General features: G+C 49.8%; 3 protein-coding genes and 1 non-coding gene across 4 annotated transcripts; 3 read left to right on the top strand and 1 right to left on the bottom strand.

Moving 5' to 3' along the window:
• Positions 1 to 2,054: 2,054 nt before the first annotated feature.
• CC84DRAFT_441234 (uncharacterized protein) lies at positions 2,055 to 2,438 on the bottom strand. Its single transcript, XM_018186295.1, has one exon. It carries the CDS (start codon positions 2,322 to 2,324, stop codon positions 2,097 to 2,099), a length of 228 nt encoding a protein of 75 aa, XP_018039921.1. The 5' UTR covers positions 2,325 to 2,438; the 3' UTR covers positions 2,055 to 2,096.
• Positions 2,439 to 4,627: 2,189 nt separating this feature from the next.
• Positions 4,628 to 6,715, top strand: CC84DRAFT_1137308 (uncharacterized protein). Its single transcript, XM_018176144.1, has 2 exons — positions 4,628 to 5,049; positions 5,115 to 6,715. The coding sequence occupies exons 1-2, from the start codon at positions 4,669 to 4,671 to the stop codon at positions 6,519 to 6,521; spliced, it is 1,788 nt and encodes a 595-aa protein (XP_018039920.1). The 5' UTR covers positions 4,628 to 4,668; the 3' UTR covers positions 6,522 to 6,715.
• Positions 6,716 to 8,478: 1,763 nt separating this feature from the next.
• On the top strand, positions 8,479 to 8,938 carry CC84DRAFT_1202256 (uncharacterized protein; the record flags this gene model as incomplete). The annotated part of the gene is made up of 2 exons (XM_018181760.1): positions 8,479 to 8,820; positions 8,868 to 8,938. The coding sequence occupies one exon, from the start codon at positions 8,479 to 8,481 to the stop codon at positions 8,812 to 8,814; it is 336 nt and encodes a 111-aa protein (XP_018039919.1). The 3' UTR covers positions 8,815 to 8,820; positions 8,868 to 8,938.
• A 2,970-nt stretch (positions 8,939 to 11,908) lies between these two features.
• CC84DRAFT_t26 lies at positions 11,909 to 12,014 on the top strand. Its single transcript has one exon. It is a non-coding gene; the product is annotated as a tRNA-Ala (tRNA).
• Positions 12,015 to 12,303: the final 289 nt, after the last annotated feature.

Genomic DNA, 12,303 nt, shown 5'->3' with positions numbered 1-12,303 from the left:
CTTGGGACGCTGCAGGCGAAGCTCCCGATGCCGGCTTTGCACTGGGCCGTAGCTTCGTTGTTCGCCGTTGATGCTTCGAGAAGAATCGAAATTTACTGTTTGTATGCGCCTCGTTCAACGTGCGTGGACTTTGCAGGCTTTACGAGGCTCGCAAACTCTCCAAAAACACACTTGTGTCATGGATTCCGACCAACCTAGCGCGCTATAGCTATATTACGGTGGCGCCACCGTTCACCAAGTGAGAACCTCCGCCGACGCCCGGAACCTAGAATAACTACAACGGCAGGACAGGCGAGGTGGACTTTTCGTAAACCCCAAGCCCACGTGTGGCCGCGCGGCTGGACCAGTCTGTGACAACTCACATCCTGTGTCGCTGTGCAAGCCAGCTAGACCAGTCTTGCACCATCTATCTACGGGAAAAGGCGCAGATATCTCGATCCGATCCTGGCCATGCATGCGTCTCGCCAATCATTACTCCCTCTGTCCGCTGTGTCACGCGATGATCAACACAGCACATCCACTCTGCACAGGTCGCACCGAACCCATAATCACATACTACAGCCAGACGTCTCGTCTAGGCACTGCGTCCACTACCGACCGCCGACTGTACCATTGCCGTCCCGCAGCCGTTGCGCGCACGAAAAGGAATACCAGGCGCCGCGACGCAATGTGGCGTCTGCTTCCTGTGTGTTTCACGCCTTCCCCATCCCGCACGCATCATGTTATCGAAAAGAAGACGTGCCAATGCCAAGACGGTATAACCAGTGACGATCGCCCGCGCAAATGCCACAGCTAATCTCCCATCCTGCATATCCGTCGCGGTTAGCGGTGTGGCTACCGCAGCCCAGCTTCTCAACGGCGTTCCATCCGAGAAATCGCGACGGCGCAGCTGGCAGGGGCAACGAATATTCAGAGCAGCGAGCGAATTGCACCGGATATTACGCGATGGGACTGTGCGGCGCCACACTGCGCAGCGTTGCCCCAGGCGGTGCTCCCGCATCGCATGCAGGGCAGGCATCGCTCGCTCGCTGCGGCCATGTCACGATCTACTTTGGGCCTGCTGCAGCTTCACACCATATGGAGCCAGGCGCGGATCAGGAGCACCTCGTTTTGGGTCCTGCTGATCGCGCCCGCGCCGCGAGGAAAGTGGTCTAGTCGATCCTTCCTCCTCGGAGACGTGTCAACTGCTTCGGCGACCAAGAGGCGCGCGGATCGCCCAAAGGAGCGGCGGTGCGCACTGCTGGGAACGTGATGTTGCTTTTTGCTTTCTTCTTTCGGCAATGGAGACGTGTGATTGGCTCGTCGGAGGGGCGCTCCGGCTGATCAGGGAGGAGTCTGGGGTGCGTCGTATGGGATGACTTAAGGGAAATCAGCATTGCCTGTGTGGAGTCGTCGCAATCGTGATGTATGGCTAGAATTGCCCCTGGCAGGACTAGAGCATCTTTTCCTGATGGAGTGGGGCGAGATGCGGGCGGGCCGAGGGGATTGGCATGTGGGAGGCAGCATATTTGGGGTGTAGTAGCGTTGGAAAAGGATGATTTATGGTTTAGGAGTTGTCGAAGTCAGGCAGTCGGTGGCTCGATTTAGTGCCGATTGCCACGAGGAGAGTCCGCTCAATGCGACGAGGCGCAAGAGCGCAGATCTAGGCGAACCTCGATCTATCTTCCTTGGGAAGTGTAAGAGCGTCCTCCGCCTGCTTCCGCTAGCCGAGGTCGCCTTATCAAAGGAGGTCAAAAACACATGATAAAGAATTCAGGCAAGTCACCAAGGCACACTCCCACCCTATCCGATGAGCGCCGCATGCAAAACCCTATTGTGGCTCTTCGTTCTCAGCATCTGTGTACTCTACACCAGTGGCCTCGTGCAGACCAAGAAAAGATCTCCGTCGCCTCATTCCCCGCACATGGTCGACGTCTTTTGAAAGCTTGCTATCATACTGCCGGTGTTGACGGGGCGGGTCGCGTTAGGTCTTTGCCAGACATCCTGTCTGCGGATCGACGCGCACCGCGTTGATATGTAGAGATCAACACGTAGGACGGGCAGAGTGATTGACTGGTCACTATCCCCGCGTAGCGATGGGGAATAGAAGGCACGAACTAGGTTGGATGCAGGAAGGAAAAAGGGCATGATGAAAGTGCGGATGGGATGGGCTCGAGTGGCAGCGGAGAACCGCCTGGATGATAAAGCGCGGCGTGAGTTGTGTTGGAGCTTCGGCTGGTTGTTGTATGGAAATGGGTAGGATGTGGTGGCATGGAAAGTTGTGGGATTGGTTCGTTGAGCGTTTGTATGGGATTAATGGGTAGTGGTGCGTGTGTGGAATGCATGTAAGAGTGGGCTATGGTGCATTTGGGAGTGTCGTGAGGTCAGACCGGTCTTCACGGGAGAGGGAGGAGAATAGCGGGTGGTAGGTATAATAATGACATCTAAATGCTAGGTCATGTTTATCTCAGTATGACAGTGACAGGATTTCTCTGCTCTTGATTCGTTGATGGAGATTATCCTTTGTTCAGCTATAGGAAAATTGGGGATAAGCTGGCCAAATTGCTCGGGTTGCGTGTTGTGACGAGGCTCTGGTGGTCTGTGGAAGTACGGCTGCTGCGGGATGAGGTTCTTTGTAACGGCGAGCAAAGCAGATGTGATTGCTCTCGCGAGCAGGGGAAGTAAGGTTTTAGGGTGTCCGCGTTCCGGTTCTGGGATGGCGCCAATGTTTTCGAGAGCTTGAGGTTTGAAGAGGAGAGTGCGACGCTGCATCTGGATTTCGAATGCACATTTTTGTACATTGGTGTTTCCATAGAGTTGTGGTTCCGTATCACTGTCGTAGACTGGGAAATCTTTACTATCCACAATCTTGAAATCCACGTCGTTCTCCGCAATTCTTGCTTATAGCCTCAAAAACATAAAAGTTGAGAACCTCCCCCCTTCTATTGCGGCCTGCGAACGATACATCGAACGGTCTTGAGCTTAGTAAAAGCATCGATGTCTTCCTGAAGTCCGTTCAGTAACAAGAATGCTTCAAGAGTTTCCCTGGGCAGTGCACGCAATATACAGTATTTACGCTGGTGACGATACTGAGGACTCTCAGTGACGTGGAAAGGGTTTGGCCCACACGGCGCATTGTCAAATCATACATTCCAATTTCTTCAATAGGCAGCGCCCACTTCGAGAAAAAATAGCTTGTAGAACGAGACTGCGGAAATTGGAGAAGTCATGCAGTGATCCGAACGGCATAGCTTTGCGTTCTGTAGGCCCTCGGAGATAAGTCACTATGCAAATCACCGTCAAATTCTCTAGCGTTTTTAGCTGGTTTGAAGGGCCTGGAATATAGTGGAGGGGTTGGTCATGTTAGGTTCAACCGATAACGCGGCTTGTTGTAAATCAGTGTTCTTCAGATGCGTATGAACTTAGACTGAGAAACACCACCACTGTAGAGGGGCGCCTCCCGGATCAGGGACATGAAAGTGGCTCAGCTCGAGTAATCTTCCATCGTTACGTCCGCCGTAAGTGAAAGTAGCTGGCCAAGACCAGTACACTCGAGGAGAAGTAACTCTGCAGCCGTTCGAGTTGAGATGGTCAACCAGGCTTTTCCCTAATGGCTGCTTTAGGTTCAGACTTCATGCCAAGCGCGTGAGCCAGCTGCAAATGTCCCCCCCTCTTTTGGCTGACCCCACGTAATATTGCATACTGGATGCTTTATGTTTGGTGCGGGGAACAGCAATAATGCCAGTTGGGCCAGTCCGCGCTGTTCAGCTGTATATTGATGTACGAATACCGACATTGCAGATCTGCAGAGAGGTTGTCCCGCTCCAGAGATTAGCGTTGAAAAGTTGCCTGGAGTGCAATCACCCACCATACCTCGTAGTCTGTCCGAACGGCGGCTTCCAGCACTCATGGTACCCGACCCCCAGTGGTACAGCTTATATTTTTCCTTAAAGCGAAATAAGAGTGGGCGGAATCCTAGGTAACGCACATTGTTAGCCAGCCGAGGATCATGTATGAGGGTCAATAAAGGGCGATCTGCTGATATCTCGGAGTTCGGGTCGAGATTGAGTTCCGCGTAGAAATGGTGCTCAGCGATACATTTGAGCCGTCTGGATGTCCAGCAAAGCAACGAAAATGTTGCTTTCCGGGGTTAATCCCCTGCCAGAAATGGCTCAGGTTCCTCTTGCTTGCTCAATGACGAATCGCTCGAAGACAAGTGGCGATTTCGTCCAGTACTCATCGGGCAAGTCGTAAACGTGCACCTGCTGTCGAACGATGTTTGATGTGGCTCCTTGAAATCGGGTCCGCCGACGCCTAGCTCGAGATGACATGAAGTAGTTACCAGGTAGACGTTTCATCCTTTGTGCCAGGTACTATAGGCAGCAATTCCTGTAAACGAAAAAATGATTCGATTAGCGGTTGTTACTAAGGATAAGGCGTCTATATTTGTTTAGAGCGATACAAAAGAAGCATTGTGGATGCTCCCGACTAGGTCTGAAGCTCATGAGATCGAGTTGGCAAGTAAGAGTTAGATGTAGAAAGGGAAGAATAAAAGAGAGGACGGAGGTTGAGCAGGCCGATACCCAAAGCAGTTAGAGCCATGCATCATCCCACCTTCGCCCGTCACACAGACGCGACATCTCAACCACTTACCGCCAACCGGATGTGACAGCCGCAGCTGATAGTAGCATGCGACTAATCGATGTCGACACACTCGAGATTAAGGCCTTCAGCGAGCAAGATGTCCCGGACTACGCGATCCTATCGCACACGTGGGGGGCAGATGAGGTTACGTTCCAAGAAATGTCCCTAATAACGCGTATGAACTCCGTGTCACAAGCGTTCAGCAGTCAACGCTCGGACGACTCTCGAGAAGGAAATGCGGGTAGAGTCTACGAATCTGGAGCTGTAATGGTAGCCATGGAAATGCTGGTGCATGGCGGCTGGGGTGCTGGGACGAATGTTCCAAATACGAGCGAAGAGGCATTGATGAGAAGAGAGGGCTATTGCAAGATCATTCAATCAGCTAAAGAAGCCAAGAGTCTGGGTTACCAATGGGTTTGGATAGATGTTTGTCTTCCGCTGCTCAAGAAGCAACATTTGTGCCAAAGCTAACCTTGTGTGAACGTCTACAGACATGTTGCATCGACAAAACCTCAAGTGCAGAGCTCCAGGAGTCGATCAACTCTATGTACAAGTGGTATAAAGAGTCATCGATCTGTTTGGTATATCTGAACGACGTTGCGCCTAGCATCGCAGCGACCATAGATACACAAGCCACATTCGAGGCGGCAAGCAATGCGTTCACAAACTCTCGCTGGATCAGTAGAGGCTGGACTCTCCAAGAGCTTGTCGCTCCGACAGCACTGCGGTTCTATTACCAGGATTGGACCCTCATGGGGGACAAGCGCGAATTCCTTGAAGAGCTCTCCAATGCGACCGGTATACCCATCTTCGTGCTGGACAATGGCGAGCTAAGTGAGCTTTCTATCGCTGAAAGGATGTCGTGGGCTTCTTACAGGCAGACAACACGGATCGAAGACATGGCGTACTGTCTCCTAGGCATTTTCGACATCCAGATGCCGCTTCTTTATGGAGAAGGCGAAAAGGCCTTCATCCGCCTCCAGGAGGAGATCCTCAAAACGACCGACGACTACTCGCTCTTCGCCTGGCGAGTCGTGACCTCAGATTCTGGCTCAGCTTCGAAGTCGGTTTACAGAGGTCTACTTGCACGCTCACCTCTCGAGTTCCGCCATTGTAGTTCTGTAGAACGCGAGAATACAACATGTACCTTGCCCATGAGCGCGACCGCCATAGGACTACACCTCGAACTGGAATTCCTCAACGACCCCAAAGATAGAACACGCTTCTTGGTTTTGATCCGCTGCAACAACTCCTTAAACCAGCGGCTTGCGATTTACCTCAAATGCATCGACGGCGCTCACCAGTACGCTCGCGTCGAAGCGGGCTCCCTGATACCCATCGACAACTGGCCGACAGGCCAACCCCGTTCAATATACATAAGACAGAAGCTAAATATCCCGCGCGACTTCTTCGCTATCGAGATGCGTTGCATCCGGATCCAACGCCGCTTCGAGCATCACTCCGTGTCTCCAACAGTAAAGATATCCTCTGTCTTCCCGCCCTTAGCCTGGAACCCGCGGATACACGAACTTTCAATTCCCTCGACCACCCTCGAGTTCTTCGCAGTCCTGTTCCTACGTGCACAATCGTCGCCGTATGGAGCATCTACGCACTTTCAAATCGTCGTCGGGTTCAATCGGAGGAACAAACATTACTGGTGCAAAGCCATGCAGAGGAGATGGCCAGATGTGAATGTGGATCCTTTGCGTTGGCATGCAGCGATCAGGAAGGCGTTACCAGTGGAAATCAACGATCCAATGCTGAAAAACGACGTCAGGCACGATATCTTCGTTGTGGGAGAGAGTGGGATGGGAATCAATGTTGAAGTGAGAGCGGGTTTGAGTGGGGACCATATAGGATTGCATCTTCTTGTCGACGGGTTTGTGAAGGGACCTTGAAGTGGAAGATCTAAAATACCAAGGCAACTATGTAAGTAGTGCAAGACTTCTGCTGCTTGCTTGATAGTTGCGCACTTGATAGTCCTATACAGGACTAAGTCACCCATGGCTATGCAAGCATGCGCGGAGGTTAACAAATTTGCGAAGCTCCCTTGCAGGCGTCCAGCTTCTTCTATTGCACGCGAATGTTGAATCAATACTATGCTTTGTCGCAATCACGAGATTTTTCGGCACGATACCCCCAACAAACGCATGTAGCATTTCATGGGCCTCACTATCATATTATGAATGAACCGTGACACATTTGAGAAGTAATGAAGCCATTGTTTTCCTCAATAAAGAGTTGAAGACTACAAATGCTCGAAGAGGTGGCCTGAATAAGGAGCCCTTGAAATAGCGTAACCGCGCCAGTGTCGTCCCACTTTCCTCCTACCTAGCATGGCTACTCAATTGGAACCACAGAATCCGCATCTCGTCGTGGAATTATGGGAGAATCGCACCCACCTATTTGAGGGACCTCTGGCCATGTACACCTTCACCGACAATCGGAAGACACCTGCAGTGTCCAGGCCACTCTTTGCGGTGGATTGTACAGCTATCCGAGCCAGACAGATCTTAGACGGCCTAGCGGATCAGTTCATAAACTCAACGGTAGGTCGCTGGACTTCGCAAGATGCCGCCAACAACCACCAACATACATGCATGGATATCGAGTTCCGGCAAGAGAACTCTATGTTCAAGCCAGGTCTTGTCGAAGATGCAGTGGTTTTCCGAATGCAGGGAGACAGATGTGCTAGGTTGGGACTGCTCAACATACGATGTTTCAGTCAATGATAAACAACGAATGCGGTTACACTTTGGATTATGAGTGTTTATGGAGTGTTTTGAGGATATACGGTTGCGGCGGACGTCAGTGCTTGTAATTCACAATAAATGAAGACTGAGAAAGTGAAACAAGAGACTGACCAAATGGTAATAGGGTTTTTCTTACTAAATCCTTGTCCCTGTACATACTCATGCGCAACGCTCGCGAGAATCTTAGATCATTGCAGAATATGGAAGGTAGGACGGTATATTCATACATCATCATGCATCCTTGACTAACAGCGATGCTGGACTAACCTTGAGTAGGTGATTGCTCACCGCGAGCTTGGCTTGAGAACCAAAGCGCAGTATGCGTGAACTGATTCATATTACGCGTAAACGGTGCCACTGACATTGCGATAGGTAGGCTCTACGAACGCCAAGAACATCTAAGCTCCCAAGTCTCAACGGAAAGGAATGACTTAGGCAAAAAGCTGAACGCGGGTTAAGGGTATACGAGCGCCAAGTCATACATCCTTATGGCACGTCGTCACATCTTTTTTTACGAACCAGTGAAACCAAACGTTACATGGACATAAGATTTCCACGCCGCTGATCTTCATATATTATATACAGTGGTTGGTTGAGAGGTGTCCCGTCTGCTCCAGCCCCCACGATTAGTTTTGGGGACCTTGTGTGAGCACAAGGCTGCCAAGCTGCTGACCGGTTTAGATCTGGTATTTTCAAGCAAATAAATTCCAGCAGTCACGAGCGAGGCAAATGCATCTGCCTCTTTCACGAAAGTTGATGTCTGCCAACGTGACCGCTAACAAATGCCTCATTACGTTACTGATTGGAACATGGGCTGGTGATCATTGGCGATCAACAGAAGAAAAGGCATGAAAGCGAGACTCGGCAATCCTTCAACTCTTGGAAGTCCTTCAAGGTGCAAGGTTGAGTCTTACAAGATGGCAAACGCACATCAAGTCCTGGAATAGGAAACCAAGCGAACATTTCCTGAAATTGAGCAGATGCACTTGGATATATAAACCCTCCTCCAACCACCCTACCACATTATCAATCCAACAATTATCAATTCTTTCTACCCACTTCGATAACACATTCTATCCTCCGATCCATTCATCCGTGCATTATGCGCCTCTTCCTTACCACCATCCTCTCCCTCACCGCTGCCTCCTCAGCCTTCATGTTCGACGGCTTTTCCGAGGAAAACTGCGGCGGCACGATGCAAGGCGGAATCAACGTGTATGATGGCAGCTGCGCGGAATGGATCGCGCCGCTCAAGTCGTTCCGCTTCACCGTGCATGGTGGGAACCACCAGGCCGCGTACTTCTTCCGCGACAACCACTGCGGGAATCTGAACAACGTCGCGATTAAGAACTGGGTTGATGGGGGTACCAGCTGGCAGATTGGGGCGTGCTACAATGTTGGAGGGACGGCGGATGCGGTGGCTAGTTACAATGGGTAGAGAGAGGTAAGTGCGGGTGAGGAGTTTTATGGTACTGTGCTGATGTGTGCTAGACCGAGGACGGATGTCTCCTGGCAGTTTGGTTGTCAGGGGCAAGTTCTTGAGAAGGGAGTGGAGTAGAGTGGAGGATATGAGTGGTATGGTGGACTTTGGCTGCACGTTGTTTACTCTCATTAATTGATCTACTTGCGTTACAAGGGGCGTGATAGCTTTATGCCGTGATATGACAATCAAGACGCCTTCTTAGACCAAACAACGTTATATTACGTGCTTTTACTATACTACTCAATGCCTGTGATCCGAAAATTCCACCCAAGTCTTGCCCAAGCCAGGATTAATGTGACTGGTACGGAGGTACTGATGATATCTCTTCCTACGCTCATTTGGAAACACGCCCTGCAGCTCTTCTATACGCAGTCTCTCCCTCTCATTCAATCTACAAAACATGGTAAAAGTTAAGTCTTCCCTCAGTGTTCCACCAGTCAGGATGGGATGATCCTTTCCCATACCAGCCAGAAAAGTCTTAAAAGCACAACTGAGGTATGCGCAGGGGCTCCAGTGTTGCGTGGTGCAAGTTTGGGGGTGGCCAGTGGGATGGTGTTCTGTTGTTATAGTTGTGAACCACGCCTCTGTATTCGTCCATCCTGTCGTATAAGGCTGGGGGCCAACCGGTTTTCCCCACACATTCACAGTCCAAGTCTATGGGTGCCGCTGATCCAGTAGAGATGGCGATCATCTCAATTCTGTCGCCGAATTACTCAATTCGAGTACTCGGGTGTCCATTCGCCGAAGGAAGCCTACTTTCTTACGTTCCGAGCTGTTCAGCCAGAAAACGTCACATTTATTCTTTTCCATCTTAAGTTGATCGATTATTGAAACCTTCATCCTAGGCGCACGATACTGCCGCTCCGCCAGGAAAAGACATTGTAAGCATCCGTCTAATCTCTTATAAAGAAGAAGGTAACTTCTCACCAACGTAAGGTAGTCTGAATTAGAAGAAAGTCCTGGTCGTTAAGAACTTCAAAAATCGCCTGGTAGTCTCCATTAGCCCGTCTGGCGTGCTAACTGTCCCTATAACCCTTAAAAAACACTTGTGAGCGATAACGTTACTATGAAGCTATAAGCTTTTTGTGGTCTCTATATTTAAGATGTCCTATCCTAGAGTGGAGGCTATAAGGATCAATTGCGCACTGCCAACTAAAATAAGACTAAGATAGGAGATGTTATGGAGAGCCATCGCCACCAGTTTTGCTATTCGGCGGGCGGCTAAGCTAAGCGGTCACATAGTAACGCTATATTAAGCATCATAGGAGGCAATCCTGCAATAAAGTCACGTATTAAGCCACTAGAGAGGGCTGTGATGATCCCCAAGAAGGTGGTGGGAGCGTCCTACTAGTACGTGAAATCTCTATTATTGTAAAAACAAATTAAATCGAGTCACACCAGGAAACCTGACCTAGAAACGTCCACTTCTCGCACGAGCAGACAATCAGGTGGAGCTTTGCTGTCATTCTCGTCCTCTGGTGTGGTCCTGACGTTCGGTGTGGAGGGATCTGTTCCTGGAACGTCCACCCTCTTGTAGCCTATTCTGACTGTTGGGCTCTACTATAGAAATCGGCGAGAGTCTGGATTCGCTCTCGAAAAGGTTCAGATCAGTTGGTCTGATCAGTCTTCAGCATTGCTTCCAGCAATGTTGAGGATACTGCCACTATAAGTGCAAAGTAACCACCTATATAGACTTCGTCCATTTCTTTATCCTTCTTACGTATGTCATGCCCATCTAGAAAATACATGGGCAAACAATCCACAGGTATCTCGTTTTATGCACTCACACTCACTAAACTGCGACCTTAATAATACGAGGTAGACGGGACCCTATAGATTTATAAGTTGACCCAGGGATCTAGAAGTCGCTCAAGGGTTTTATTTTTCAAAAGTATTAGATAAGATGGCCTAGGTATATCTATATAAGCATACTACGTATCTTCCATATCAATTTACCAAACATAGCTCAAAGCTACATATTAGTAGGTGGGCTTCCCACGTACGACGTAAGCATCTGTAACGTCAATGACCCAGTTGGGCAGTGAGAACCCAGAGCTATAGAGCTGGCGTTCCTTATTTTAAGAGTCGCGAGAGTTGAGCCAATGATAGATGTGTATGCAAGCGGCCTGATAGTCGTTTTTATTAGAAGTACATCCACGCCTTGTTCCATATTTCCAGAGCAAGGAGTTGTTTACATGTGCTGCTATATAAGTGTAACAAAGACAATATATAGAAAGACTACGGTGTTTGTAAGAAGGAGTACCTGGTTACTTTGTACAGGCTTCGGCTCTTATGAGCAAGTCAGGGCCCCAATTGCTAATACAAGGCAGCTGCCTGACCTTTAGAGTCCGATGCGGACCATTGCTTACTCTGCAGATCTCACACCACAAGATAGATGATCTCCAACTATCTTCGACAGCTTGCCATTCCTACTCCGATGCAGATCTACTTGCTTTCCTGCGTGGGACAATTGTGCTTGTAGATCGTTTGGGCCTACAAAAACAAAACTCGCAACCGCAGTCGTTGGCTTATCGTCTAACCAGCCCCCGAACGTATCTAGTAAGCCACACTCCAGCGAGTATACTGGTACCCAGGCTCTTCTTAGTCTGTCTTAAGTCGGTGTTTCTTTTACATCTGCATGGTAGTGGAAGGTGTGACGAACGCTGAATGCGCGCTGAATGCGCGATGATAAGCGTTCGCGTTCAGGGGGAGGAGGGAGGGTGAGGATCACAGCTGCGCGCCCTGAGCATCATTTCAGACATATACCTAGACGACTCGACGAAAGACGATGTTGCGTGGACGAGGGACGCGTAGACAGCCTATGCCTCAGATTCGTGGTCTAGCGCAGTACCAAACCACACGGTTCCGCACTTGAAAATTTGCACCGCCTAACCACAAGAGGACACCACCTCCTACGACCTTTTTGCACAATGCTCCACTGCAATCAAGACGTCCTCAATATCCTGTTCTCTATGTCTGAACACTGCAGGAGAGAAACGTATCTGGGAATATATATCTTCTTTGTTTCAAGATTATCATGTGACATTACGGGCTTGTGGTTTAGTGGTATAATTTTCCCTTAGCATTTGTATCTCGTCCCTAGACGCGTTTCGAAAGCGTGGGAAAGGTCCTGGGTTCGATTCCCAGCAAGTCCATTTCCTTTTTGCCGTTGCTTCGCAGCCCAAGAGTGTGCGAAAGGCAATTTTGGTCGGTGTAGGGAGATTACGGCACGTAGACAGCGACAGTCTTCCGCAATACGATATCATTATGATCACAGAGGTCATGATTTTTGGAAAGATAATTCTTGAGAGACAGGGTCTGAATCTTGCTGTGCGGGAAACCGATTCTGGAGACAGCCACATCTCTCTTATGGGTGCCCACGACGCGACACGATATTGCTAGCATTCCAGCAAGTAATAACTCATCCAGACAAGAAACGGTATG

The sequence above is a fragment of the Paraphaeosphaeria sporulosa genome, assembly GCF_001642045.1.
Source record: "Paraphaeosphaeria sporulosa strain AP3s5-JAC2a unplaced genomic scaffold CC84scaffold_2, whole genome shotgun sequence".
Classification (NCBI taxonomy): domain Eukaryota; kingdom Fungi; phylum Ascomycota; class Dothideomycetes; order Pleosporales; family Didymosphaeriaceae; genus Paraphaeosphaeria; species Paraphaeosphaeria sporulosa.
Note: the sequence above shows the minus strand (reverse complement) of the source record. Positions and strands in the feature narration are given on the sequence as shown.